This window comes from Aptenodytes patagonicus, chromosome 24 (assembly GCF_965638725.1).
Source record: "Aptenodytes patagonicus chromosome 24, bAptPat1.pri.cur, whole genome shotgun sequence".
In the NCBI taxonomy this organism is placed as follows: domain Eukaryota; kingdom Metazoa; phylum Chordata; class Aves; order Sphenisciformes; family Spheniscidae; genus Aptenodytes; species Aptenodytes patagonicus.
In genome coordinates this window covers 5,029,061-5,056,312 of record NC_134972.1, presented here as the reverse complement: position 1 = coordinate 5,056,312, position 27,252 = coordinate 5,029,061, and the positions used below count along the sequence as shown (strand labels likewise).

Genomic DNA, 27,252 nt, shown 5'->3' with positions numbered 1-27,252 from the left:
AGAGCGTTGGGATTATCCCCGATAACCACAAGAAGACCCACCAAATCACAGCCCTAAGCTCTGTCCTGCGAAAGCAAGCCCCGGAGGCCAGCGACAGCCCCGGGGGGGCAGTGGGGAAACCACTTGTCCTGAGCCCTGGCAAACCACCCTCGACGGTGCCGAACTCGGCCTCACCTCATTATCTCGGCGCCCATTTTGTGTCACCCCTTCTGCTGCTTCCCTCGTTTCGAGCACGAGCTGCCCAGGTGCCCGGCGCTACCCCTGCTTGCCAATGCAAACACAACCATAAAGGTTAAGTCAAGGCTCAGGGCAGGTTAAAGTCGAGCCTTTTTCAGCACATGTATAAATATTCCCAATAGTAGGAGGAATCAGTTGAAGCTTCTGCTCAGAGGAGGGACGTACCGGCAGACGGCACAGGCGGGAGGAGCTGCCCTCGTTGCTGCCCAGCCTGCTCCCAGGACCCACAGCACGAATTCTTCCCTGCCGGCACAAGGCTGCTTTGTCCCTCCACGCCTTCACGGCAAGAGAAATTGGCCCTCGACAAAAGCGGTCGAGGGCTGGGCTGCAAGCAAAGCCGCTTTTGGAAGGGACACGTGCAATGAAGTCAGTAAAGAACAAAAAAAAAAAGTTTTATTAAACAGCAACAAAACCAGAAAAACATCCCCCCGGTTTGCTCCGGCCTGAACCAGCTCCCCGTGCCCACGGGGCTGCTGCTCCTCTCCCACCCCGCAGCCGAGCTCAGTCTTCCCGAAGTGCCCGGTCGCAGCCGAGGGGTCCCGAGGGTCCCTACGGCTTCTGGCCGAGCGTGGGCCCCGCCGTGGCAATGATGGAGGAGCTGGCCAGGCTGCTGCCCAGCGTTATGAGCGTGGTGCCGGCCCCTCCTGGCAGCACACCCTGGGGGAGCAAGTGTCTGTTGGCCAGAGTCTCTCTGGTGTGGATGATGGTGCTCCCGTCATCCACCACGGAGGGAACCCTCCCCAGGGTCTCCACTGCCCCCAGAGCATGGCCGAGGGCCGCGGCGCTCTTGGTCAGGCTGACCTTCTCTCCGATGTGCCCCAGGGGTCCATCACCCTTCATCGTGGCCAGCGTCGAGGTCAGGATGACGGTCTTGGAAGCGGTCTGCAGGACAGGTCCCACCTTCGAGTGTACCAGGCTGCCGGGAGGGCTAGGGGCGCTGGCCAAGGGGGAGGTGGCGAAGGTGACGGTGCCAGTGGGAGAGCTGGCAGACGAGGAGGAAGAGGAGGAGGAAGGCTGGATGCCCGGCAGTTTGAGGGGGACAGAGGTAGCCTCACCCATCACAGACTTGGTAAGTGCAGACAGCTTGGCGTCCGACATGACGTAGAGCGTCTTCATGGGGCTGGTGGTGGTCACTGCGGAGAAGGGGAGAGCACGGTCAGCAGCCACGGGGACGTGGTGCCCACCCTGGGCTGCAGCCCTCAGCCGCAGCGGCGGAGTCGCAGGCTTTCAGACCGAACGGAAAGACCTGGCCTTGACCGCTCTCCAGAGCGAGACCCCAGAACAAACCCCAGCGCTGTCACAGCCTGGGCGAGGAAAGCGCAACAGCCAAACTTGGGCACCATCAGCACCGCTCCCCTCCTAGACCGCTCAGATCCCCCAAGGAAGCCCCTCTCTTCCTTCAGGGTCTGATCTTCTCCCCAAAAAAGTCCCCTCCCGTTGGGACAGGATATCATGGTTCTTCCTTAGCCAAGCAGGCTCCATCTTGCCCCATCCTACCTGCCGAGCTGCCACACACCACACCGAGCTCACGCTGCTCTCAGCCGCCCGGCTCAAGGCAAGCTCTTGCTCGTCTCTGGCATCTCCAGCTCCGTCCCACCAGCAGCGCTGGGGGTGCTCAGACCCTCATCAAGCTCCACCCCAGGAGGCGGCTAAAAGACTTTAGGCTTTGTGAAATGAAGGCCTCTGTGCTCCAAGGCAACGGCAGAGGTTGCATCGCGGTGGTTACCCCGTCCGAGTCGGCTCCCCAGCTGCATCTACAGTAGCCACAGCCCAGAGAGCAACAGGGGGGAGAGAGACTTCACTGAAATCTAATCACTGGGTTCAGACGCGCTCAAGGGATGGGGAAAAAGCCTGGAGACCCGCTGCTGGTTAAAAGACGACACTGGCCAGAAGGACCCCAACCTGGAGCAGCCCGTGGTTTGCCCCTGCAGTCGCCCAAGGCTGCAACTTGCTCCGTCCCTCAGCAGCCCGCACCGAGGAGCTGGGTCGCCTGGCGCACCGCACCATATCTCTCTGATGTAGCGGCGTCAAAAGACACACCGCGATGTCCCTCGCGCTCATCGGCGGTGACAGCATGCCGCGAACGCCACCAGCGCGGCGTGAAACTCTCCGAAATGAAGTGCCTCGAGCGGGGAGGGCACGGAGCGAAGGCTGACGACCGACCGTCTAACCAGGACGGGACCACCGACCCCCACCATCCCGGGGGGAATCAGGGAGGCTGGAAGGGCAGGAGGACGGCGGGAACAGGCAACTCCAGCCACCCCTACGCGGGCTGGGGAAGCGGCACAGACACGCGACGATGCCGTTAAGACATCGGCAACGACCGCTCCATGAAACTAAGAGTCCGGAAAATTTCCTGCGCTAACACCTCAATCCGCCCTGCCGCTCCAGCAGCTTTCCTAGAAACTAGTCCTCCCCGCGGGATGCAAAGCCAACCTGAACCTCCAGCGAAAGCAGGTACAAGTCCTCCACAGATCTAACTTCATCCACTAGTTGTGACAAATAACAAAAGGAACAAGACAAAAAAGAAACCACACAGAAGGAGGACTTAAAGCCCAGTGCTTCTGCACCTCCCCGTTGAGTCCTGGGGGAGAAAAGCAGAGTTTGAGGGTCTGCAGAGGTCGGTTAGTTGGGTTTAACGCCCGCAAGCAAAGCCGACTGCGTGGTAAAACAGAGACGCTGCAGAGCTGCCTCGTTTGCCCTTCGGGAAACCGGCACAGCCCCACTGAACTTCAACCGCCGGATCTGGCCCGAGTGCCGACTACCTGCTCACCCTGCCGCTTGCTCGGAAATCGGCTGGACCGAGGAAAACGAAAGCGCTGGCTCGGCTGGCAGCGGGCTCTTTGGTACAGAAGCCGTTGAGGACGCAATGGACCGCCTCACCGCTTTGTGTCGATTTTATTCCTTTTAAGTCTGAGGCTACCGGCTGGGTAGTGGCTCTGCAATATTTATTTAGCTGCAACTGGATGGGTCTGCTCTCCCCAGGCAAGGTAAGTAAATGTAGGCAGCAGGGAGAGCGCTTAGTGCTACGAGCGCGTGACGGGGGCCCTAAACACAAACTGCAGATAATCCCTTCTGTGTTTGGGCTCAAGTTTAACACCCTGCTCTTTGTCAACCGCTCAAAAAACAGCTGCACTGAGGCAAAACTCCTTGTGCAAAGAATCCATGGGGGAACCTAACTTAAAGGGAAGGGGGGGGGGGGGGCAACAAAAAAAAAAGCGACGGGCTTAAAAATAAACAGCATTCAGGCAGCTATTCCCCGGAGTGACTCCGCACACGTCACCCGGTGGCATGGCTCCAACCCGGCCTCCGCTCTGGTCCCCAGGCCGGCTGCCCGCGCCCCACGACTGCCATGCGCCTCACCTACGGGTGCTGCCGCGGCGGAGGTCAGGTGTGCCGCGGGGTCGGCGGGAGCCATCTCTGCGCCAGCCTGGGCTTTGCTGAGATCCATCTGAGACAGCAGCTTGCCAGGAGAGGCGGCGCTGGTAGCTGGGGCAGCCAGGTTCCCAACAGCACCGTCTGGAGCCTGGAAGGGTTAAAGTAACGGAGAGCTACTGGTAGTGCCCCGCTGCCGAGGATACACCATCTGCGGGGGGGCTGCAACCATCCCTCGGGACCTGCGCTAGCCCTCACCTAAAAAAAAAATAATAATAAAAAAAATCAGAGCACGCCTTCTCCCTGCTTCTTCTAGCCTTGCCCTCACTCCGACCAGTCATTACCAAGCCCAAGGAAAAACGCGTACCGAGAGAAAATCCAGAGAGATCTGTATTTTAAAAGCGTGATGGTGTCATCTGCAGCACCGACACCGCTGCCGGTGCTTGGGCTGAGACCGGCACAAACTCGTTGCCTTTTTCTGGAGCGTTATGGGATGGCTCTATCCCCATCTCTGGCTGTCAGGGAAATCAGTCCTTGTTTCCTCTGCAGCGAGAGCGAAGCAACAGCCAGGAGCTCGAGAACGATTCCCGCACCGTGAAGACCCACTTGCAAGAATGACGCGCTATTACCAGTACTCTAAACTAACTACCAGTAGTAGTTCCCAGCAAAAACTGGGAACAGCACACACTGTCCTCTGCATCAGAAGAGCTTCCCTCTTGCTTGACGAAGACGTACAAGCCCCTCTGACAAGAACCAGCTGGTTACACAGCACCAGTGTCCACCAGACGTCCACGGATGGCCAAGACCGGGACAACTGGGGAGTTTGGATTCGTGTCCTAAGGCAGATGGCAGCACACCCTGGAGAGCACTGACAAGCTTCAGTGAAATACCTGGAAATTCCCCCATTCGAGGGGTTCTTCAAACGCCTCTGGGTCGGCTTCACTCGCCTGAGCTCCGTCCAAGTGCATCTGCAACCTGATACTGCAGAGAGCCGACTGCATGCGCTCCTGTGCTCTCCCTGGGAGCCCTCACAGCCCTGAGATGACATAATTCAAGCTCCAAAGCAGCTTTTCCAGCTACAAAAGCAGACACCCACCTCTTCGGTCAGACTTCTCCGAGCCAGCTTGCTCACGTTCCTCCACCGCTGACAAGAACCACTTAAGCTTAAGTCTGAGCCCCCCCCCCCCACTACCTGATGCTCATGCAGGTCGCAGCCTGCTTTTCCATACCTTGTGCAGCAATTTAACGGTGCTCCGTTAGCTATAATCAGTATTTCTGCCCCTGGGAGTGGAAAGGGTCAGACTTCGGGAAGAGAAAGGTGTTTACTGCCTGCTTACAGCGCATCCACCACCAGCAGCCGGCTCTGGGCAGCGGCAAGGGCTGGAGTCAGAGCTCTCCTCGTGCCATCTGGGAGAGACCCTTGCCCAAAGCTCAAACTACGATCTCAGCTCGCAGCCCCGGTCATCGCAGCGTGAATCTTCGTGCCACTAAGCAGAAAACAAGAGCGTGACCCAGCACCAGCATCACTCCACACTTTATGGAGCTACTTTCAGGACATAACCATGCTACAGGGGGGAACCTATACAAAAAGCCACGTTCAAGCCACCGTGGAGCAGTTTCTTGAAAAGAGAAGCTGAAGCTTGCTTGTATTTTCACTTTAAAGCCACCCAAACGCTCTTGCTTCTTCTCACTCTGCTACTCACAGAAAGCATTTGCACCAAACTCCCCAGGGAGATTCCTCAGTCTTCCGCCTCCCGTTTAATGCCCACGGGGGAAGGAAAAGTTACCCACTCAAACTGCATCTCAGCTGCTACCGGCATCGCCCCAGCCCCCAGAGTTTAAAAATCACAGCGCACAGCCGATGCGTGGGCTTCACGCTTCCTGCACAGGCACGCCGGAGCCGTCAGCTGGAATTTCAAAGGGAACCCAACCAACAACAGCTTTGGCTACTGCTGAAAACAGAAGAGTTTAAGCCCTTGGCGTTATCCCCCAAAGCCTTTTGTAAATTTGCTCTTTTACAGGAAGGCCTGCTAGATTACGTAATCCTATGTGCTAAAGGTACACACGAGCTGATGTCAAGGGCTATAATTAGTTACAAAAAACACACAGCTCATTCCATTTCCTGTAAAAGCCAGCTTTCATTTTGCTTTTGAAGCAACTCTCGCAGCCGGCCACACAATTAAGCGCTACCTTGAACACACAAGCTCAGCACCGTAGGTAAAAGTCACAGCGTACAATCCAATATCCAGTTCCAAGTGCCACCGCCTTGAAACGTTAACCCGTACGTGAACTCGTTAACCCTGGAGTTCATCCGTACCAAGTGTCATTACACTGCGGAGTCACTGTTCTGCTGGATATTTAGGGCCTCTCAAAGGTAACAAAGGATGTAAAGGAAAGCACGCCAGTTCCAATGGTTTCTTAAGCAGCCTTTGAAGAGCACAAAACCGGCCTCCAACATGGATGAGGAGTTTCAGACCTCCGACGGCGACTCACCCGCTGCTTAGGTGGGATGTGCAACGAGCGTCACTAGCTCTGTGTTTCCGAGCTCTACCTTAGCCGGCTCTAAGCTCAGCTCTGCCAATGCTCGCAGGCTCTGTCGCGCTAGCAAAGTGACCGAAAGAAACACAGAAAAGTCAAGGGAGGAAGGACGTGGATGCTCCCAAATCTGAGCTTTTAAACCAGCAGTAAACCAGGACTCTGCGTGGAAACTACCGGCCACGGTGGATGCAATGCCAGCTCTAGAGCAGCGCAGGTCAAATTAAGGATTTATGGCTGCTGCTGTTAATACTTACCCAACTTCCATCCAAAGGCTTCACCTTTAGGATAATACCTCCCTAAATGTATCTCAGGGCTTCAAGCAACCTCAAACAGCCTCTGCAGACAGCAGCAAGGGGTAGAAGCGTGCTCCCTGCCTCCACGATGCTGCCCGCAACTCAAGCCAGCCCAGCAACGGGGACCAAAACTACAGAGCTTCATCTACAAAGCGAAGATTGCTCTGCCCCTCCTACACCAGCTTACCTGCCCGGGACCCGCGTTAGTGCTATCAAAAGTAGGAAAATCACATGTAGGAGGGGAAAAAAACCCCACAACAAACCAACCCGGCCAATCTGGAGTCATCTTGGCATCCTCAGCCTTCAGTGCCAGTTCGTTAATCCCTGTTGGGAACTGGAGCTTGATCCCCACACTGGACGCTCCACACTCGTCCGACTGCCCAAGCTGCAGCATTTATCGTTCTGGGAGCTTGCTGACTTGTTCTTTGAACTACTTTCTCCCTGCAAATGCCTGCCTCAAATCACTACAGTCAGCGTGTGTTGGACAGTCAGTTATACCCCTCAGTATATAGTCAGGCAACCAGCAGCCCTTTTCCTGCAATGCCTCCTTCAGTCCCGTAAGGCAGACCCCAGGCCTGGGCTGCCCGTTTTCTCCTCCATCCCCACATCCAGGAAAGTACCTACAGGAGAGACCCGAGCGTTGTACAGCACGGGAGCTGGGACCACGGGGAAGCCATCTGAGCTCGGGTCAACCTCGCTGATGGCACATCACAGCCACCGCTGACCAACCGGCCGGTGCAGGGAGTCAGAGCCAACCTTTCCACCCTCACATTTATGGATCCATCTCAAAATTGACAGTGGTTTAAGACGGAGCCCGAGGATACATCTGCAGGAAATTTACCCCTTTTGCTACCTCCAGGATTTGGGGTTGAGAGGTCCACGTTACAGCACCCAAGACCGCTACATTCACAACAACAAAAAACCCCTCTCCGACTTGGCATCCTGTGCTTTCGACTCAACCGCGCCAAGACTTAACCTAGGAAGCAGGAAGGCAGCCAGGATCCCTGAGACAGTACCTGGCACGCGCCGAGAGTCCAAATAGTAAGAGCTTTTCCTACCCAGTGATCCACCTCCAAAAGGAGATCGGTGTCGAACAGATACAACCTTGGAGCACACGCTCAGCACTTCATATATTGGTTTCAAGAGCACGGCAGTGAGAAAGAGCAGGAGCTGGGGACCTGCAGAAGGAAAGAGTACAGTATCCCCAACACCCACAGGGCCCAGCCTCACATCAGGGCATCTAATAGTCAAAAGCAGCATTTTCAAGAGGAATACGGCTCCAGACAGCACAGCCAACCCACTCTCCTGCCTGAACACTCTACAAGCAGCTTTCCTCCTCCCACCAAAACCTGTTACTGCCAAGAAAGCCTGGAGCTTCAGTAACAATTTCCATGCTGATGTCAGCTTTCGAAGTCTAGCTGGAGATTCCCTCGGTGCGGTACTAGCGTGGTATCGAGCACAATCGACGCTGCCACTAAGGGACACGAAGATGAACTGGGTCTCCTTAACCACCGCCTGGCGAGGCCCCTTTCTGCGCAGCCTCAGCAAAGCGACAAAGCTCATCACACCCAAGAGTTGTGACCAAGAACACTTTCCCCACGACAGCTGTATCTGCTCTTGACTACGATGGTCAGAAAAAGCTCAGAAGAGCAGCAGCGGGCACTTTCTCTACAGAGAAGATGCCAAAAATTACCTGAGGTGCCTGCGTCTGCATCGGCTGCTCCTCGAGCTGGGGCTGGACAGTCCCCATCGCAGCCTGGCTAAGCGTGGTCACGCGGCTGGGCTGCCCACGCAGCGTCACAGTAATGGTCGTTGGGGCCTTCAAGCCTAGAAAACACGCGAGCGAGACGTCCCTGAGACACAGGGATTGCGGAGGCCACGTTCACCAACCAGGGGCCACATCAGAAGCCTCTTTCTATTAGAGGCAGCTGCTCAGAAATTGCTAGCACAGGCAGCTGTCCGTAGCTACGGCTCAAAGGCAAAATAAGCTTTGGAAACGCTGGTCTCGGGGTGATGGGGCGCTCCAAGCGCCTGCATCGCACGCCTGTCCCCCCCTTCTCCCTCACCTGCTGCCTGGTTGGAGATCTGAGCCAAGCCAGGGAGACTGCTGGCCAGCTTTGCCAGTCCCCCATTTGTCAGCAGCTGGTGAATGGCCGTGGGCTTCCCACTCGCTGAGGCTCCCAGAGACAAAGAGGTGGCAACCGGGATGGTGCGGACAATTGTGCCGGTGCCCGTGGTTATGGCACTCAGGTTCTGGATAGGCGCGGGCGTCTTCACAGCTGAGGTCTGGAAGGAGAAGCAGAAGCACTGAGTACCTGGAAGGAAAGGGGATGCCGGGATAGCACGGCCTCTCCCTCACGCAGAAGCTAGAGGTCTTTAGAGGTCAGAGTTTCCACACTTCAGTCTGGTGGCCACAGGCAGGTCTAAAGGCAAGTAAACTTGTCCCTTCCAGTCTGCACATACTCATTTCAACCTGAAAGCATGACTGGGAGAAACTGTGGCTCCACTTCTAACGAAGCCACCCGTTCTGAAAGAGGTTGCCTCAAAACTGCAGGGATGGGGAGCTCGCCCGAGAGGTCACAGGCGTGCGTTTTCCCAGAAGAACAAGAAGGAGAAAGACCGCTGATCCCCCCCGTCCATTCTCCAACTCCTCAGCATTCTCTAGGTGGCCGCCTAGAAACAACTTCCCACCGCTCTGTTTCCTAGATCTCACGCCACGTACGGGAACCCTTAGCCCCCGGCACACCACCAAGGCTTGGATGCATCATTTCAGCTGCAGTTCACACCTACCATCCCTCACCTCTTCTGGTTCTGGAAGAAACGTGGCCTGCCTAAGTTCCCTCTGACTCCTACCGCTTTATCCTCCGTACAGCTTCCCTCCAGAGAGGGATCTCTGACGTTTGCAGGCTGCATACCTGCACAGGTGGCCCAGCAGCAGCCACGCTGGCAGGAAGGGCTGATGACTTGGTCCCGATGTCCTGCAGGCTGAAGCTCAGCCCTTGCAGCAGGCTGCTGGCAGATGCTGCTCCTAAAAAAGTAAAGGATAAAGAAAATCAGGCTTGAAGAATTCACCAGCATGCAGTTCCAGGTCTGTCATACGGCAGGCGTCTGCAAAACTGTTCTTTAAAGGGCAGCATCCCAAGCAGCCTGCCTCGAGGTCGGCGGGGATCCTACTAGCACACAGTCCAACACATTTCATTGCTGCAGCTACGAACGAGGTTAGCTGTAAAACCCGGGAGGCAAGAGGAGGTCGGGTTTGGTATCTCAAGGCATCAATTCTTACCAACGACACAAGTAACAGGTCACCTACTGCGCCTTCAGCCTCGCTCTATAGCATCCCACTGGATCTCTGCAGGCTCTGCAATAGCAAAGTACTACAAAAGCTGCCTCAGCCAAACCCAGAGCAACCAGGGAATGCAAGAAAGGGGATCCACCGAATGGTTTTGAACCTGGTTTACCTTTTATATTCACAAGAGAGACATGGAGAGAGGCAGGTACCTTGGAGGGTACTGGCTGGCTGGGCCTGCATGCAGTGGGCGCTGCTGGCCACCAGCCTGCTCTGCAGGGCATGGAACGCGCTGGGCGCCGTGCTGCTGGGGATCACAGCAGACGGAGCAGGACTCGTGGAAGAGGTTTCTGCTGCCGAACTCAGCCTACAAAGCGAGCAGAAGAGAAAGACTCCAGTTAACGATAAACTGCACAGGGCGAGGCGAAGATGGCTTTGACAGCGAGCTGTCACTGGCCTAACGCAACCCAGCGGGACTCCTGGAAGCGTAAGGCAGGGAGTTGACGAGCTACAAAAACCCAAAGCGAGAGAAGCTTCCCTGTGTCCACTGCGGCAGCTAGAACAAGGAGCACCTAAGGCAAAATCCATGTATTTCCAAATTGGAAGTGAGCTTGTTATATGTGTGTGCCTACCTAGGTGCTGCAAGGGCTCTGTCAGAGAATCATTAAGGTTGGAAAAGACCTCTAAGATCATCGAGTCCAACCGTCAACCCAACACAAAAGCAATCTACCTTGCAGTGACACATTTCCCATTTAAAACCAACTTTCTATTTGAGAACAGCTCTTCTTCCTCTCCCCTCCCCGATCAGTCAGAGTCTGGTTCTCCAAAGCTTGGTTTGAATTAAAAGGAAAAAAAGTGATGTGAGAGGTCAACGTCAGATTCATTCCCCAAAAGAAATCCCTACGGCCAGTTAATCAACTTCGTGAACCAATACTGAGGCTTCTATCCCCTCTCTTTGGAAAAAAAATGCTTGATTGTCAGAGGGAATGAAGGGAAGGATTGAAGACAATGCTGAATTTCTGGCAAAGACACCACAGTCATTCAAAAGACAGAGATAAGCAAACTCGGGTTTGGGAAACCATACAGAAATATAGCCCAACAGCCACAATACCTTCTACTTCTGCCCATTTCTGCCATTCTCGGACTCGACTGCCGGCTGACAAATAGTTTTCAGGAGCCTGAGAGTCTCCTGCACTTCAGAAAATTCCAGTCATAAGCAAGATACCAGAAAGCTCCACAAGCAGAAATTGCCCTGTCGCCGTGCTTCCCATCAGCAGCCTGTCAAAAAGACCCACAGCTTCTAAAAAACAAAGTCGCACTCACTTGGGGGTGGTGAGCAGTCCTGACAGCTCCTTTGCGCCCGACACAGACTGGCCGACAGCCATGGGGACCGGCTTTCCAGCGACAACTGCAAAAGAAAGAGAAGAAACCTCACTCTCTCCCCTCCACGAGCCTTTAGGGATTCCCCCTTTCTCACACAACTCCCCGCAGACACAGCGCTGCAGGCCACGGGCTCATCCTGCTCACAAAGCATCTTCTCAAGGAAACCTCCGCTGCAGCCATAAACACACGCTCCAGCCACCGCGCTACGGGAGATCGGGTGTATCAAACAGAGCAGAGCTGAGAATAAAAACCGGAAAGCTGCCGTTGTGGAAGTGTTACGACTGACGGGATGGAAGGAATCGGCTTCAAAATCTGTAAGCAGTGAAATCTCAGGCCCTCACCACCAAATGCAAATCTCTCTCCTAAACGTTCTCTCCACTAATCCCCTCCTCCTAGTCCATCACAGCACAGGTCTACCGCCTCAACCGACTAATTTGGATCTGGCTGGTCGCTAGCGATCGATTTTGTAAGCATTCTTTAGAGACACTTTACAAAATACACAGGGATGCGACGAGTCACAATATTTGTTTATTGCGCCGTTTTGGGATACAACTGCGTTTGTCTTGCGCATTCCTCCTGCTCACACACGGTAAGAGGGAATTCTTGTTTTGGTTCATGTTTACTTCTGCAATTCATTTCCTTTCTGTGAAAAGAAGTAAAGTTTGGAAAATTAAAAAAAAAAGATTCCGGAAACCAGAGATTTTTCAAAGCTGCCAGAAGATAAACTGTAACCTTAAAAAAAGGATGTGTATTTCTTAGTTCATTTTCACAGTTCAAAACAACTGTTAAATTAACCAAGAGATGCTTCCAAAGGAGCAGAATTATTTCTCAGCTTTGAAAACCTCTGATTTCCTATCAGAGTGGAGACGCTGGCCTTTCAGTCCTGCACTGCATCGAGCGAACGCTAAGAACAAGCGACTGCTTTACGTATCTGGGGCTCTGCACTCTGACATGAGGAAGTCGTATACGCCAGCGTGGGCAGCGACAAGGCAACGTCCTTCAGGTACAAGGGTGACAGTAGCCAAAGCTTCTGGCCTCCTTGCAAAGGCTCAAGGCGAAGAAGACCGAGCACATCGCCTCTTCTTGGACTGCAGGGACCTCTGCAACGCTCGTCACAGTGGCTTTTCCCAGCTGCAGAGGCAGGAGAGGAGCTGGAGTTTATTTATACGTGTATCAAGCGCGTATTGTGCCAGACTTCAGGCCCGAAGGGGAACAGCAGAGCGGGGCACTCGGCTGATTCGTAAAGCCTGAACGCACGAAGGTCTTCCAGAGGGAGGAACATCGCCGTCGTCCCTAAAGCAGGAGCGCGTTCCAGGCGAGAGCTTCGTGCAGGAGCGGGCAGCAGAACCAGAGACACGCGCGACCTACTTGGAGCAAGGGGTCCGCCAGGACCGGCATCCTGCTTCCAGCAGCGGCCTCGATGCCTTAGAGGAAGGCGTAAAATTCGCCTCGCAGCTCACAAGGCTGCGGTCGAGCGTTGCGCTGGAGCATGCAGTCCCAACTGCTATGGAAAACAGAGGCTCCTGCCAAGCTCCTACGTGCTGTCAGCCCCACACTTCCCCAACTGTCCCCAAGTCACTCACACCTTGAGCCTCCATCTGTTTTCTGCAGCTAACTCCTCCAGAAGTAGCAAAAATCACAGCTCCCCTCCCCTCCCCACGCCGTGCCCCAGAGGAGCGGGTCTGGGCACAGCCGCGACCCCGCTCTCCGGTTAAAAAGCAGCTATGCAATCGCAACTCACTTTCTGCCTGGGTGGTGAGGGGTGCTCCGTTCCCCACGCCAGCAGCATCTCCGTGAGAGACAATGGTCACCTTGATTTTGGCTCGTTTGGAGGATTTGGTGCACTGGGTCGGGCTGGGGGTCTGATGCCTCTTCAGCTGCATACGCACATCATCTTTCTCAGCCCCTTCCGAGTGCTCTGAGGAGACTGGAACTAGGGGACACAGAAGTAGCTTTTTGAAAACTGATGGCCAATCCCTCGAGGTCAGTGCTGCTCCACTGTGCGCACCAAGGTGTGGAGAAGGGACGCATGCCCATGCACACTTCCACAGCTCCCTCCATGCCAGCTTTACCCATCTCCCATGCACCAGGAACCCACGCTTCTCCTTTTCACCACCTACGCTGACTTCTGCGTGCCCTAAGCTGCTGTCTTAGGGCCAGGACTTAGCTTAAGCTACTCACAGGCTAAGGCAGGACAGCGTATAAAGTCTGTCTTGCCTCTGCAGCAAAGAGAAATGGATGCCTACAGCGATAACACATCTCCACATAAACGCTTTTCATTTCAAAGCGCGGCATAATCAATCCCGGCATCAGGCCCCTCCAACAACCCTAATTTCCAGGTGAAGGGACGAGGGCGCAGAGAGTTGCAGAGCTGGTGCCAACGCTGGGATTAGAGCTCAGCCCGCCTCCTCCTCCGACACACCAGCAAAGGTATTTGTACGCCTGTTGTTCGGCACATCCCTTCCAGTGCTCGTAACCAGCCCTCCGGGAGCTGGGCTGAAGCGTACAGGTTTCTTAGAGGCACTAAGCGAAGCAGCCGCGAGCACAAAAGGTGCTGCAGCAAAGCCAAGCCCCCACATACCCTACGCTGCTCGGTACTAGGGGAGAAAAGCCGCGAGCTGAGATTTCCCTTCCGCACCAACGGCTCGTTTTGCTGCCATGTCCTTGACCCGTCGCGTCCGTTTCGTCCTGCCTAAAGCACAAGCTTGCCGGGGTCAGGGCTATCCGAAAAAGCAGAGAGGACCCACGACAAGCGCCTCTGGGCAGCCCAGGAACAAAACAGGGTCACGAGCTGCCACATCCTGCCCATCCGTTCTCCGCAGGTTTCCCACCGCTGGCGTACGATCGTTCGGCCCCAGCCTGAAACGCTGGTGGACTGGGTCGAAACGAGGGCGCAGATCTGCCTCCCGCCGTGGCGTTCGCAGCCTGGCAGCGCTCAGAAAACGCAGCCGCCACCACGCCTGAGCGCTGCCGCGATCTGCGGCAAGGGGGAAAGGAAAGGCCTTCAGCTCAAAGCTACGGAGAGCCCCCTCCATCGAGAGCTTCTGCAGACCACTGCTGAGCCAGCTAACTCCCTCTTTATAGATGGTCCTGGGCATCTAAGCCGTGTATTCAACAGCCTAGAGGCCAAGATGTACATACCTTTTTATTTATATATATATCTAGATATGTATATATTATATAAAATTGATATAGATGTGCATGTGTACATGTATGTGTACGTTCCTTGCGTATCACACCACCTGCATACCTCTGAACTGTGGGCGTAGGACAAGCCAAATCCCTAAATGTCAGGTGACTCCAAGCGTTTTGGGGCCGCTCTGGTCCCCAAGACAAGCGCCAAGCTTGCTGTGCTGCTATCGATGGCCGGACTTGTGGCTCGAGCGTGTTAACTCGTGACGCTCGCGCAACGCTCCCGTGCCTCCCGCCCACCTGCAAACATGCATCGTCCAAATCACCGTCCAGAGAGACCTCATCAGGCGTGCACAGACCGCAGGCACCAAAGCCCCCCCCACCAAGTGCCACCAGCCAAGCAGGACAGTGCAATGGCACATGCACAGGCAGTGGCATTAGGTGCCCCTCAAAGCATCGCCGAGCAGTGACCCAACGTCCCTCTGTGTCCCCACCGCGCGAGAGCGGAGGCTGCTTCTGCTCGTGCAGGGGCACGCAGACCCCTGCCGCGAAGGGGGCTGGCTGCGTGTTCGGCAGGAGCACCCCGCTCCCAAAATAACAGCAAATGCTCCCAACGTACGCGCCCCGGCTTCCTACCTCGCGGCTCAAGCAGCCAAGCCAACACAGTAACGAGCCCCGAGATCTTAATCGGCTTTTGATCTTATCAAAAGGCAGGCCAGGCTGGTGCCAGCCTCTCCACATCTCCCCACCAGCGGGGTAACATCCACTGCGGTTTCTCTTCCCAGCAGACGCTGGGTGGGAGGACTCCAGGTAAGTGCAGGGCTCCACGTGCGCTCCCAGGCTAACTTCATCACACAGGGGAGAGCACAAAACAAGGCTCAAGGGAGAAAGAAACCTTTAAACAAGGCTCAAGGGAGAAAGAAACCTTTAAAACAATCAGCTCGGGCCAATGCTTGCCTCAGGAGCTTGTTACCACGGTTGTATACGTGCAGTTTGGACTGTATCTCCTGTGTGTTCAGGGCAAGCAGGGAGCCTGTATCTTAGGAGTCTCTACACAGCATGCCAAAGTACCACCAGCTCCTCTGCACCCAGCGCTTGGCTCGTCGAATTAAAAGCACTGGCACTTGGGGTGTTGCAGAGAGGCAGTTCTCACCCACGTCAACGCTCTCAGCACCCTGGCGTCACCCAAATGGAGAACTGACACTGACAGCTCACGTGATGACACTGCAGCCTCCCAAAGCCTTGGATTTCATCCTCTCCTAATCCCAGATCCACACAGTCACTGCCATTCGAGACATCAAAACGCATCTTTAGATACGCTGTGGATCTCGCCCCTCGATCCCTAACCCTCAGAGCACCGCACACACTGAGGTCCACCTCTCTGCGTGCGCCAGCACCCGACACGAGACGCGACAGGACTAAAGACTGCTCACCTCCGCATGTCTCCTGGTCCAGACAGCATCCCTCTCCCACCACATCACCGTCTTCCCAAAGCCATCCCTCTCCCTGACGTCTCTGCTCTTCTCTAACTCTCTCTGGCGAAGAAACGCCGCTCCCCGTGTCTGCATCTGCCCCTTCCAAGACACTTGGTAGTCCCTCGTTTCTGCTCCCGCGGACAGCTTTGCTGCTCCACGTGTTTGGGACGCTCCGCCAACCCACAGAGTCTCTCGGGCTAGTGTCCACATCCCCTTCTCAGCCCCAGCACAGGAAAGGGTTAAACTCGCGATCACAAAAAAGTCACCGCATCATCCACAAAGTTTTAGTCCATCAGAGCAAACTGACTGCCAGACTACACGGCTCGAAGAGCAGTATTTACCCACCGGAGCAGGGAAAGGGGAAGAGCTCAGGAAAAGTTAATGCTCTCAGGTAGCCATTTGCTTTAGCTTCAAATACAGCAACGAGAAAGCAAAAAGCAGGGGGACAAGGGGACACGTTGGGCCACATCCCCAAACCAATGCAAGGGAAGAGGAAGACGATGAAAGAAGGTAGCAGAGACAGAGAGAAGGAGGGAGACAGAGAGAGAGACAGCGAGAAGTGAGGAGATACTCACCAAAGAGACATGAAGAGGTGCCAGGAGGAAGAGCTTTCCTCACCAGCATGTTTTGTTTCAGAAAAGCAGCGAACTGAGCTGAAATGAATCAGAGAGAATTACAGTATCACAGCCCGGCTCTGGAGGGGGACAGGGAACTCCAGGGACACCACTGCGACCCACAGACAGAGACCTTGGAGCAGGCAGGCAGGCAGAGAGCTCCGGACATGACTCATCCAGCCACGGGGTACAACGGGAGACACACCGATCTCCTCTCCGGACGGCAGCGTAGCACATCCGACACTAGAAAGGGCATCATCCCAGCTTTCAGAGAGAGCACACCTCAAAAGCATGAGCCCTCTCCAGCCCCACAGCCATCGGGAAAAGGTCCAGCGCCCAGGGAACGAGAGCAGGCTTGGCTGCGAGAGGCACGGCTAGCTTGACCGAGCAGTTGCGCCGAGAAGCTGAGAGCAGCTGGGAGACGTCAGCCAGCGCATCCCTGAACAGCTACGGCCACGAAACGCAGGCCAGAAGCCACGCTGCAGCAGCGCTCCTGACAAAACAAGGCGGCCACGACACACCCCACTCCACCGACCCTCCTCCTGCCTCCCGCGTGCTACCTAGAAACTGCCTCCCTCAACTACAACAACAAAGGAATAGATTTCTTTAGGCCATGGTCTGAGAAATTAAGGGAGATCCAAGCTTCAACTTCCCCCTGGAGCCTACGCCTGAGTTAGAGAAAGACTTTAGAGAATGTGGAGGGTCACGCTGTTGCAGGAGGCAACAATAAGCCTGCTCAGATCTGTCTTGAGCAAAGAAATAAGGAGAGAAGGGAGGATGGAGAACTATTCCCCAGGTGCCGCTGATATCTGCCAGAAGGGATCATCATCAACAAAACCATTACCTACATTCACAGCGTTGACAATCAGACTGAAGCTGCACCGTAAGGTTTTTAATCAGCACCTAACAGGACAAAAAAACCCCACAGCTCAAGCTGGTTTCTTATTCAGAGCAGGTTTTCCACTGCCATTTGATGCAGGATGACTCTGTAATTACCCAAACCCCACTGTTTCGGTCACAATTCAATAGCCTCAACCATCTCCCGAGCACCTTTAGTCTCCCTCCCAAGCAGCCTTCAAGGATATGAGACACCAGTCAAGGGGCTCACACTTGAAAAAGAATTAAGAGTACGGCTACGTGGCGGTTTGGTCAGCCAGAGCAAGTGAAAATCCTTCCCGCTCTGAACAGCAGCAAGGCTCCGCAAGCTGCAAAAACACCATTTCCAACTTAATTTCAACCCTCCACAGGCTGCTGCCTTCGGATGACAGTGACGGGGGACCGAGCTGTAGAGAAAGCTGCCACGGGGAGCTTGGAATTCAAGACAGGACTCAGAAGACAAAAACCTACACGCGTCAGGACAGATAAAGACCAAAAATCCAGAAGCTAAGAGGGCAGAGGGTGGGAAAGCTGCAGGGCATTACCTTGTGCCTGCTTGTGCGTCAGGACAGTGTCTGTCCTCTGCACCTGCCTCTTCAGCAGCTGCGTGGTGCCGATCTGGCTGGGCTTCTGGATGGAGGACACGGCAGCCATTTTAGTCTTGGGGCTTGAAGTGGGGCTGCTGGAGACGCTGGATAAGTCCTGCTCAAAGAGAAGGTACACCTCTTACCCCCACATTTCCCTAAGAGGCAGTCGTAACCCTGAGCGTAGCAGCACGCAGGCAAGAACGTGCATCCTTTTGCTGGAGCAGTTCTATTTCTGAAGGTTCGTTTGCCCCACCGCCAGCCATCAGTCCCTCCGTATCCTCTCACCTCCCTCTTCCAACACTAACCACGTCTCTCGCCGCTTATTTCAGCGGTACAAAAGCATCTCTTTACGCAACCTCAGCCTTCCCCAGCTCAAAGTATCCCAGAGAAAGCCCCCACCTCCGAGCCCGAAGGTGAGGCGGGCACTTTGGCTGCCGGCGAGGCGGGCCTGCTGGTTCTTTCCGGCAAGTCAAACGACAGATCCCTCCTGGTCGAGTCGCGCGGCTTCTTCTTCTTCTCAGCATCCAGGTCACGGGGATCAGAGCCCGAGTGGCTCTCCGCTCGGGTGAGGACTCCGGTCAAGAAGTCAGCTATTTCATCCTAGGAAGGATGAAACAAATAATTAGACTAAGTGGTGTGCAGGTCTCTAAACAACTGATCTTCACAGCTTGAAACAAAAAAAAGAACAAAAGATTCCCAAAGGGACAAACGGATAAGGTTCTCTAGGTTTAATATCCCGCAAAAAGAAACCGTAAAACCTTACAGGTAGACCGTGGCTTTCTCATTAAAGCTCACACTCCTCTGATTTCTGACACACGGGAGAGAAACACGATGGTTTCTCCAACGCTCCCCAAAGTACTGCTTGCTTCCCCAGGCAGAGGTACCGGAAGACTCAGAAAACTGCTCTTTGTTTAAGGTGCGCTACCAGGACGCTCACGTCTCTCCTCCTGAACGGAGACAGCCACTTCAAAATCCCACTCAGGAGATAGATTACCTTCGTCCAACCAATCCTGGGAGTAAGGTTGTAACTTGTGGTCACCGAGACATTTCAGCACAGGGTTTTTTTGATAGATATGAAGTGTAAAAGGAAGGTTGCGGTGGTTACCTGGATGCACCTGTCCACCATACTCTGGGTCAGGCCTTCCGACTTCTTTTTGGCTTTGCTTATCCTATTAAAAAAAACAGACGGAAGTCAACCCACGTTTGGTTTTCCGCTTTCACACTAGCAACATCGTTCTTCACCGGAGAGTAAGATTCAAGCGACAGCAAGCTCGCTCCCTCACCCAGTTAGACACAAGAGTAAGGCAAGAGCCAGCAACGTCAGCTCTCAACTCAAGAGCACCGTCTACTGGAAAGATGAGATTCATCCCTCAGAAGCGCCGAGACAAACTTCGGTGACTGAGGAAAAAGGCCCAGCACCCCAAAGCATTTCGCAAAGCAAGTACGACGTTTCCTTCCCTTCAGAGCTCTGTCTTCAGACCCAGTATCGGAGTTTTACGCTTCTTTCTTTCCTCTCCTTTACCGATTATCCCTACTATAGATTTCTGACTTATACGATGCTCCAAAACCTCGTCTGCGCTGCCAGGTCCAGCTCTAGCATCAGGCCAACCCTATTCTCACACACGACTTGCTCAGGTTTTTGGTGCAGTTATTCTAAACACGCACAAGGGTGACAGGAGAACAAGCTCCAAAGTTTACAGAAACCTTAAGAGCTTCTTGCTTCCCGCAAGGCTCTTACAGCCTCCCTTACCCCAGTTCTGTGCACAGCCTCCAAAAGCTACCTATTCCAGAGCCAGGGGCGGTGTGAAAAAGGAAATACTTGCTCTGGTGTCATACCACACTGTACCCTGAATCTTTAACTTACCACTGGGAGAAACGATGCAGATTTGTCACAGAAAGCCAACCCTCTATCCAGCGTACCAGGTTTTGAATAACAAAGCTGACCTTGACGGAGCATTTTTATGCAGTTCCCATCGAGTTTCAGTACCAAATTTGGGTGGGTTTTTTTTTTTTTGTACGCGTCAGATCTTGCCCAGCGTTCCTGGGAAGAGAGTATCCATCTCGCAGACCGTTACCTGAGATTGTCATCTGCTCCTCCCACCACCACCATGCTGTTATCGGCTCGTATTTTCTCCCGGAAATCTTCCATCGCTTCGATGTTGCACTGCAGGGAATTCTGACCGATCACAAAGAGGACAGGGGTCTTCATCTCCAGGAGGGGATCGTCAACATCCTGCAAGAGCAAGGGGAACTGTAATCCAGAAGGACTGATTCAGGACGCAGAGTCTTCGGAGCCGAACACGGTTCTGAATCAGATGAGGATTTCCAAAAAGGGAAGGCACGTGCCACAGGGGCAGACAGTGCTTCACGTGCAATCCCAGAACATACCAACCACGTCCTGAAAGGAGAGAAGTATGAATTGTGCGGTTTGTTTAAACATCTCGTGAGAAAGACTGACTCAAAAGCTGAATGAGTACACAGTGCTGTTACTCATTAACAGCTGAGGCTGATGCCCTCCCCCTCAGAAACCCTATTTCACTGCATTTTCCTCCTTCCAAGCTTTTGCCGCACAAACCCAGGGTAAGGCTGAAGAAGCGCCAACAGCGAAGCTTCCTGGGGCGAGCCCCCGATGGGATTTACACAGCCGTACCGAGTCCGGAAGAAAACTCTGCTCGAGAGCTGCACCGTGCTCCAGCAAACGTCTTTTATACAGATTTCCACTACCCTCAGAATCAGCCATTTCGTTAGCACAACCGTAACCATTCCCAACCCAGTCACACGCGCTGCTCAGCTAAGAAAGGAGCAACTGGGGTTCCACATAAATCAACCCGAGTCGTCATCCCTGGTGCCAAATGACACGGTTAACAAGCGACCCGCACACAAGACCCCAGGGAAGGAGCTGCAAGAACATGTCACAGAGACAAGCAAACGCAGGACCTCTCACGCCTGCTATCGCATCAAGAATCCTACTACGAATGCAACGGTCCCACCTGCTGGGCACACCTCCTCCAAATAAAAATCACACAGACATTCCTCAAAAAAATCTTCCAATTATCACTGGACTTCCAAGCCCGATTCTATGAAACAATCTAGGGAGATTAAAAAAAAAAAAAAAGGACGGTTCTTTAAATGGCTCCATCTCCCTTTGGTCCTTACCCCTCTGGGGCCATCAACGGTGAGCAGCGGGAATCCAAGGCACACAACGGCAGTGACATACTCCATCACTGAAACCTGGGTAGAAAAAGCAACAATCAGCATCCTAACAGTCAAGCGCATCGAGGGTGCGAAGGCTGCTTTGCCAGGCTCCTGCCGGGCACAGAAATATCTTCCGTATTTAGACCTTGCTTTGTTGATTAAAAGAGCGGGGAAAAAACATTGAATGACTCAAATTGCTTATGCCCCCACGACCAGAAAGGATGTCCGTCTCAAAGCCAGGCCTTGGAAAGAGAAAAGGGATGGGAAGAACCCCCGGCAGCGCCCTAAACGCAACAGTAATTCAAATCTAACTCTGAACTGAAGCTGTCAAGTGGGCTCTGAGAGGATGCAAAGGAATCGGGTACTTACGTGACAGGCCACCAAGGCACCCGTGTTCCACCCGATCAGGATGATCGGCTTGTGGGAGAAGTGGTTGTGAATCTACGGGAGAAAGAAATAAAACGAAACAGACATGGACGGAGAAGAGGGACAGACAACGGGACAACGCACTGGGGTGGCACAGCACCTAAAGGCAAGGCGAATAGTTTGAAGGGAGCAGCAAAGGCTCCCCGACGGGCTCCGTCGCTCTTACTTACCTCCGCCACTTTGCCCCTCACCGCCCCGATCATGTGTTCGAGACACTGCAACACTCCCACCCCGCTGCCGTTGTTCAACAGGTGGGTGGCGATGGGAATGACCTGCGGTTTGAAAGGAAAGATCGATAAATAACGAAGGCATTACTGGGGACAACAGGTACCGACAACAATTAGCACGGACTGGAACCCGGTTTACGCATGAGCTTGTGCTTTCTCTCTCCCTCTTTCCCCCGGGATTCGCTTCTAGCTACTAAAAACAGAGGAAATGGAGAATTCCCCACAGAGACAACCTCTGCTACTCTCCTCGCTCCTATACACCCAGTATATCTGCCACATTAGGAGGCGTGTGGGCAGCTCTGTATCCAGGCAGAGGACTAAGGTGACCTGTAGTCTCTCTCCTCCAACCCCTTCCTACCGGAAGACTCATCAATCCTCAGTAACAGTAAGGATAACTAAACTAAATCTAAACTGCTGGATGATGGGTGACTTTGGTCAGCGAGAGACCCCAAATGCATCGGATTTGGGCAGCTTCATCCCCTGTGCAGTGTCTCAAACGGTAAACGCTGCAGGTGGCAGATGCCAGCCTCCGCTTTCGGCAGAACCAAGTGTTTTGGTGCACTGAAGGCTTATAAAAACAAGCTCAGCCGCTGCAGTCTAGCACAGCTGCTAGTTTGAACTTCCCTCCTTTCAAAACCAACCATACGAACCTTTCCCAAGCAGGAAAGCTGCGACTGCCAGAATCGGTGCCGCCGAGAAGTGGGGAACATGGAGTTGGAGGGTCCAGAGGAAGCAATCAGGATGAGGGGGGAACCAGGCAATTTGCTCTACAAAGTTCAACGAGAGACGTGTAAGGGAAAGCAACTTCCCTGCCCGAGACCTCGCTGCCCAGCCCGGCCTGCACAACGAAGCAGGAGGGATCTTGCACAGCTCGTTAATGGATCACATTTTCCCCAGCCAAAGCTACCTCAGGATAGTACGGGGGGCGGGAATGGGTCCAACAGGAGTCCCCCTCATCGAGCAAGTCTAAAGCAGGAGGACAAAGAGCCCAGGAAGCAAGACAGAGGTGGAAGGAAGACGACAGCAGAAGGATGGGAAGAACAAAGCCGATGGGAGACCAACCTCTCGCTCCCTGCAAGCCCCGAAAGGCACTCACTGGTTTATTATGCGACAAGACACCCACTGCTGGGTCCCAAGGTCTCTTCAGCAGCAGAGACAGAGCCTCGGCACCCGCCGCCCCCGTCTTGGCGGTAGAGGAGAGCAGCATCCTGTCGATCAGGGTGGGGATCTGAAACCAGAGGCCAGAAAGGACTGAGAAAACGCACACAGCCACTCCGCAGAAAAAGGATAACAACTCCATCGGCTTCCTTTAACGAGCTTTAGAAAGGGAGAACATTATAAGCGATAGCAAAGTCTTGCACTGCTTTTATCACCTTTCCTTTAAGCGTTTGCAGAGCATCCAAGTAAGCAGCCAGCACTGGCAAACTGAGGGTTTCCACTAACGTCGTGTGAAGCCACTGGATCAGTTTGGTGTCCCAGTTCACACTAGCCAGAGCTTGGCGGACCCTCCGAGCACATTTGTCCACCGCTATCCTCCTCAGGACTGGCTCGTTGCAAGCCTAAAAACCAGGAAATTAAAAAGAAACACAGTTACGGGAAAAATCAAGCGTGCCACGTGCATCCCAAGCCACAGGAAAGTATCGGCTTGGGCAGCCCAAAGTCCTCTGGCAGCAAGCAAAGACCAACATCCTCACAGCGAGGACAAAATCATGCCTCAAAGGAAGCCCAGAGCTGCCTGTTTCTTAAGACTACACAACCCAAAGGCCAAGACTTTCATCTTGACTCAGTCGGGCTTTGCTAGGAAGGACTGATAAAAACACACACTGGCAGCGACTCTGCTGGAAAGCGAAACAGGGAGTAGAAGACCTTACCCCTTCGTTAGCCAAGCGAGCCAGCCTGTCAGACTGCAGCGCCTTGTGAATCTTATTAAATAGCTTGTTCTGGGCCATCGTCCAACCCGTCCTGTTGAGAAAACCGGAGAGGAAACGCAGGTCACTGTTACACAGACCTCCAGGTCCTGCAAGCTGCCGCCCGTTCCCAAGGCGGTCGGCCGCACAGCCAGGCATCGGCTGCGATCACAGCCTCAGGAACCGATTTACAGCTATGGACAAAGTGAGTTTCGCTAGTGAGGATTTAAGTTATAGGATGGCTCAATAAAAAACACCAGGTTTTAAATGTCACCAGGGTGTGTCGGTGAACGTGTAAGCATCAGAAAGGCAAGAGTAACAGCAGAAGCAATAAATGAGAGCAAACTAATCGCTCCTTTTAGCATCGGTTATCACCACGTTTCTCAAACAAACTGCCCAGGAAAAAAAAAAAAAACCAAACAAACCAACATTCCTCATAACGTCAAGACCGTGAACTGGCTCAGCTGCAGTTCCAGGGAGGGTTTTTAATTTATACAGATCCTCACTTTTAATTTTTGACATCGGAATATGGCTGAGCTGAGGATCTACGTGTAATCTACCAACTCACTGTCCCAACCTCCTCCAAACAGAGGAGGCAGCTTCACATGAAGCGTGGGGGAGAGGTTCAACAGCGGGGCCAGCCTCTACCATTAAATCCGACAGCTTTCACAGCAGGCACACGAGGAATTCAGACACGAGAATTCATTTTCTTTGAGCATTATTCAGTTTAGGAACATCACCGCGTATCGAGTCGCACTAAAAAACCACCCCACACCACGCGACGGGCGGCTGCTTAGCGCCTGAATTTCTTTTCTCTGCTATCCCCGCGCTACCTGTTGATGTGTTCCTCCCAGTCGTCCGGCGGCGGAGGGGCGTCAGCATCCGTGCGAGCGAACATCACGTGGCGCTCACACTCGTTCATCACGCTGCGCGCCTTCTGGTTGTCATAGAGCGGCACGGGCGTGGGCGTCACCGTCTCGACGTCGATGGGGATATCTGCTTCGCTGTCAGGAATAATTACGCTTTAGAGAAGGGGATCGCTCACCTTGGGGTCTGCCGTGCTTTACAATGAAAAGTCCACCGAGCTTCATAACCAGGTATCTGGTTATTCCCTGTCTGAGCCCAGGCAGCTCCCCGAACCCCAAGACCAAGCCCCTGAGCTGCAACCCTGAGCGCACCCCCATCCCTCACCCCAAACTCACCCCTGACCCCAGGCCCAGCCCCACACCTTGACCCTAAAAGCAAACCACTGAGGCCTGGCCACAACCCCCCTTCCCGCCCCGACCCCCGGGCTGTGAAACCAGCCTCGAGCCCATCCCCAAGCTGCCGAGCCGAGACCCCCAACTCAGCCCCCACACCTTCCCACGGCCCATACTGCTCCCCACGGATCCCAAAACCTGCTCTAGTCTCCCCAGCCCACGCTCTCCCCCCACCACCACACCAGCCCCACGGGATGCCCCCCGCCCCGCAGGCCCCACGCTCTCCCCTCACAGGCCCCTCAGGACCTACCCCAGCCTCCCCTCCAGGCCCCCCAGCCCTACACTCTCCCCTCACAGGCCCCCCAGCCTCATAAGACTCCCCCCTCACAGGCCCCCCAGCCTCATAAGACTCCCCCCAGTCCCACAGGCTCCACACTCCCCTCACAGGCCCCTCGGAACCCACCCCAGCCCCCACCTAGGCCCCTCAGCCCCACAGCACCCCACCTCCTCCGCTCCACAGGCCCCTCAGGACACCCCCAGCCCCCACCTAGGCCCCTCAGGACCCCCCCAGCCCCCACCCAGGCCCCTCAGCACCCCCCCACAGGCCCCTCAGGAGCCCCCCAGCCCCCACCTAGGCCCCTCAGCCCCACAGCACCCCCCCACCCCACCCCCACCCCACAGGCCCCTCAGGAGCCCCCCAGCCCCCACCTAGGCCCCTCAGCCCCACAGACCCCAAACTCCCCTCACAGGCCCCTCGGAACACCCCCCAGCCCCCACCTAGGCCCCTCAGCAGCCTCCCCCCGCCCCACAGGCCCCTCAGGAGCCCCCCAGCTCCCACCTAGGCCCCTCAGCACCCCCCCACCCCCCCCACCCCACAGGCCCCTCAGGAGCCCCCCAGCCCCCACCTAGGCCCCTCAGCCCCACAGCAAACACCCCCCCCCCCCCCCCCCAGCTCCACAGGCCCCTCAGGACCCCTCCAGCCCCCACCTAGGCCCCTCAGCACACACCCCCCGCCCCACAGGCCCCTCAGGAGCCCCCCAGCCCCCACCTAGGCCCCTCAGCACCCCCCCACCCCCCCCGCCCCACAGGCCCCTCAGGAGCCCCCCAGCCCCCACCTAGGCCCCTCAGCCCCACAGCACCCTCCCCCCCCCGCCCCACAATCTCCCCCCCCCCAGCCCCCCCTAGGCCTCTCAGCCCCCCACTCCCCCCCCCAACCTCGCCCCCCTCCCCGGGCTCACAGGGCGGTGCCGGGCTGCCGCCGCGGTGTGAGGAAGAGCATGCGGGTGGGACGAGCGGCGCTGGCGTCGGGGTGGGCGCTCCAGGGCTTGGCGTAGCTGTGGTCCAGGCAGACCAGGTCCAGCTCCCGCTCGTGCACCGACAGCTGCAGTAGCAACGACGTCCCCATCCTCCGCGCCGACCACTGCAGCTCCCGGTCGCGATCGCGCTCCCGGTCGCGATCGCGATCCCCCCCGCGCTGCGACATGGCCCTACCGCCCCCCGCGACGCATCCCGCCGCGCCCGGCCCGCCGCCCCGCCGCGCCGCGCATGCGCCGGCCACGCCCCCCTGAGGGGGCGCGGCCGGCGCATGCGCGGCGAGGCGGCGGGGTGTAAACCGCGGAGGCCAGATTTGAGAGGAGCGGAGCGGGGCAGGGTCAAAGCGCGGAGAGCGGAGCGCGGAGCGGAGTGTGCGGGCGCGGGGACGGGGACGGGGACGGGGACGGGGACGGGGACGGGCGGGCGTGGGGATGCGGGGACGTGGGGACACGGGGACATGGGGATGCGGTGACGTGGGGACATGGGGACACGGGGACACATGGACATGGGGATGCAGTGACGTGGGGACATGGGGACACGGGGACATGGGGATGCGATGACGTGGGGACATGGGGACACGGGGACATGGGGACACACGGACATGGGGATGCGGTGACATGGGGACATGAGGACACGGGGACATGGGGACACACGGACATGGGGATGCGGTGACGTGGGGACACAGGGACACAGGGACATGGGGATGTGGTGACATGGGGACATGGGGACACGGGGACATAGGGACACACGGACATGGGGATGCAGTGACGTGGGGACACGGGGACACACGGACATGGGGATGCGGTGACGTGGGGACACGGGGACACGGGGACACACGGACATGGGGATGCGGTGACGTGGGGACACACAGACATGAGGACGCGGTGACGTGGGGACACAGGGACATGGGGACACATGGACATGGGGATGCGGTGACATGGGGACACGGGGACACGGGGACACACGGACATGGGGATGCGGTGACGTGGGGACATGGGGACAGGCAGATGTGGGGACTCAGTGCTATAGGGACATGTGGACATGGGGACATAGGGACACACAGACATGGGGACATGAGGACACGGGGACATGGATATGCGCTGACATAAGGACATGGGGACAGGCAGATATGGGGACTCTTCTATAGGAACACATGGACATGGGGATGTGGTGACATGGGGACATATG

General features: G+C 55.5%; 1 protein-coding gene across 5 annotated transcripts; it reads right to left on the bottom strand.

Annotated features, from left to right (window-relative positions):
- Positions 1–616: 616 nt before the first annotated feature.
- Positions 617–26,241, bottom strand: KANSL3 (KAT8 regulatory NSL complex subunit 3). 5 transcript variants are annotated; one of them, XM_076358771.1, is made up of 22 exons: positions 25,989–26,241; positions 24,385–24,555; positions 23,516–23,606; positions 23,018–23,203; positions 22,741–22,872; positions 22,295–22,411; positions 21,588–21,689; positions 21,361–21,432; positions 20,953–21,027; positions 19,872–20,029; positions 18,902–18,965; positions 18,196–18,396; positions 17,755–17,911; positions 16,295–16,372; positions 12,854–13,045; positions 11,053–11,137; positions 9,942–10,096; positions 9,359–9,471; positions 8,510–8,729; positions 8,137–8,270; positions 3,601–3,763; positions 617–1,370 (listed from the first exon to the last, which is right to left on the bottom strand). In XM_076358771.1, exons 1-22 carry the CDS (start codon positions 26,231–26,233, stop codon positions 787–789), a joined length of 3,495 nt encoding a protein of 1,164 aa, XP_076214886.1. In that variant the 5' UTR covers positions 26,234–26,241; the 3' UTR covers positions 617–786. The 5 variants fall into 5 exon arrangements, with proteins under 5 accessions (XP_076214886.1, XP_076214889.1, XP_076214887.1 ...); XM_076358774.1 differs by lacking the exon at positions 12,854–13,045; XM_076358772.1 differs by lacking the exon at positions 16,295–16,372.
- Between the last annotated feature and the right edge of the window lie 1,011 nt (positions 26,242–27,252).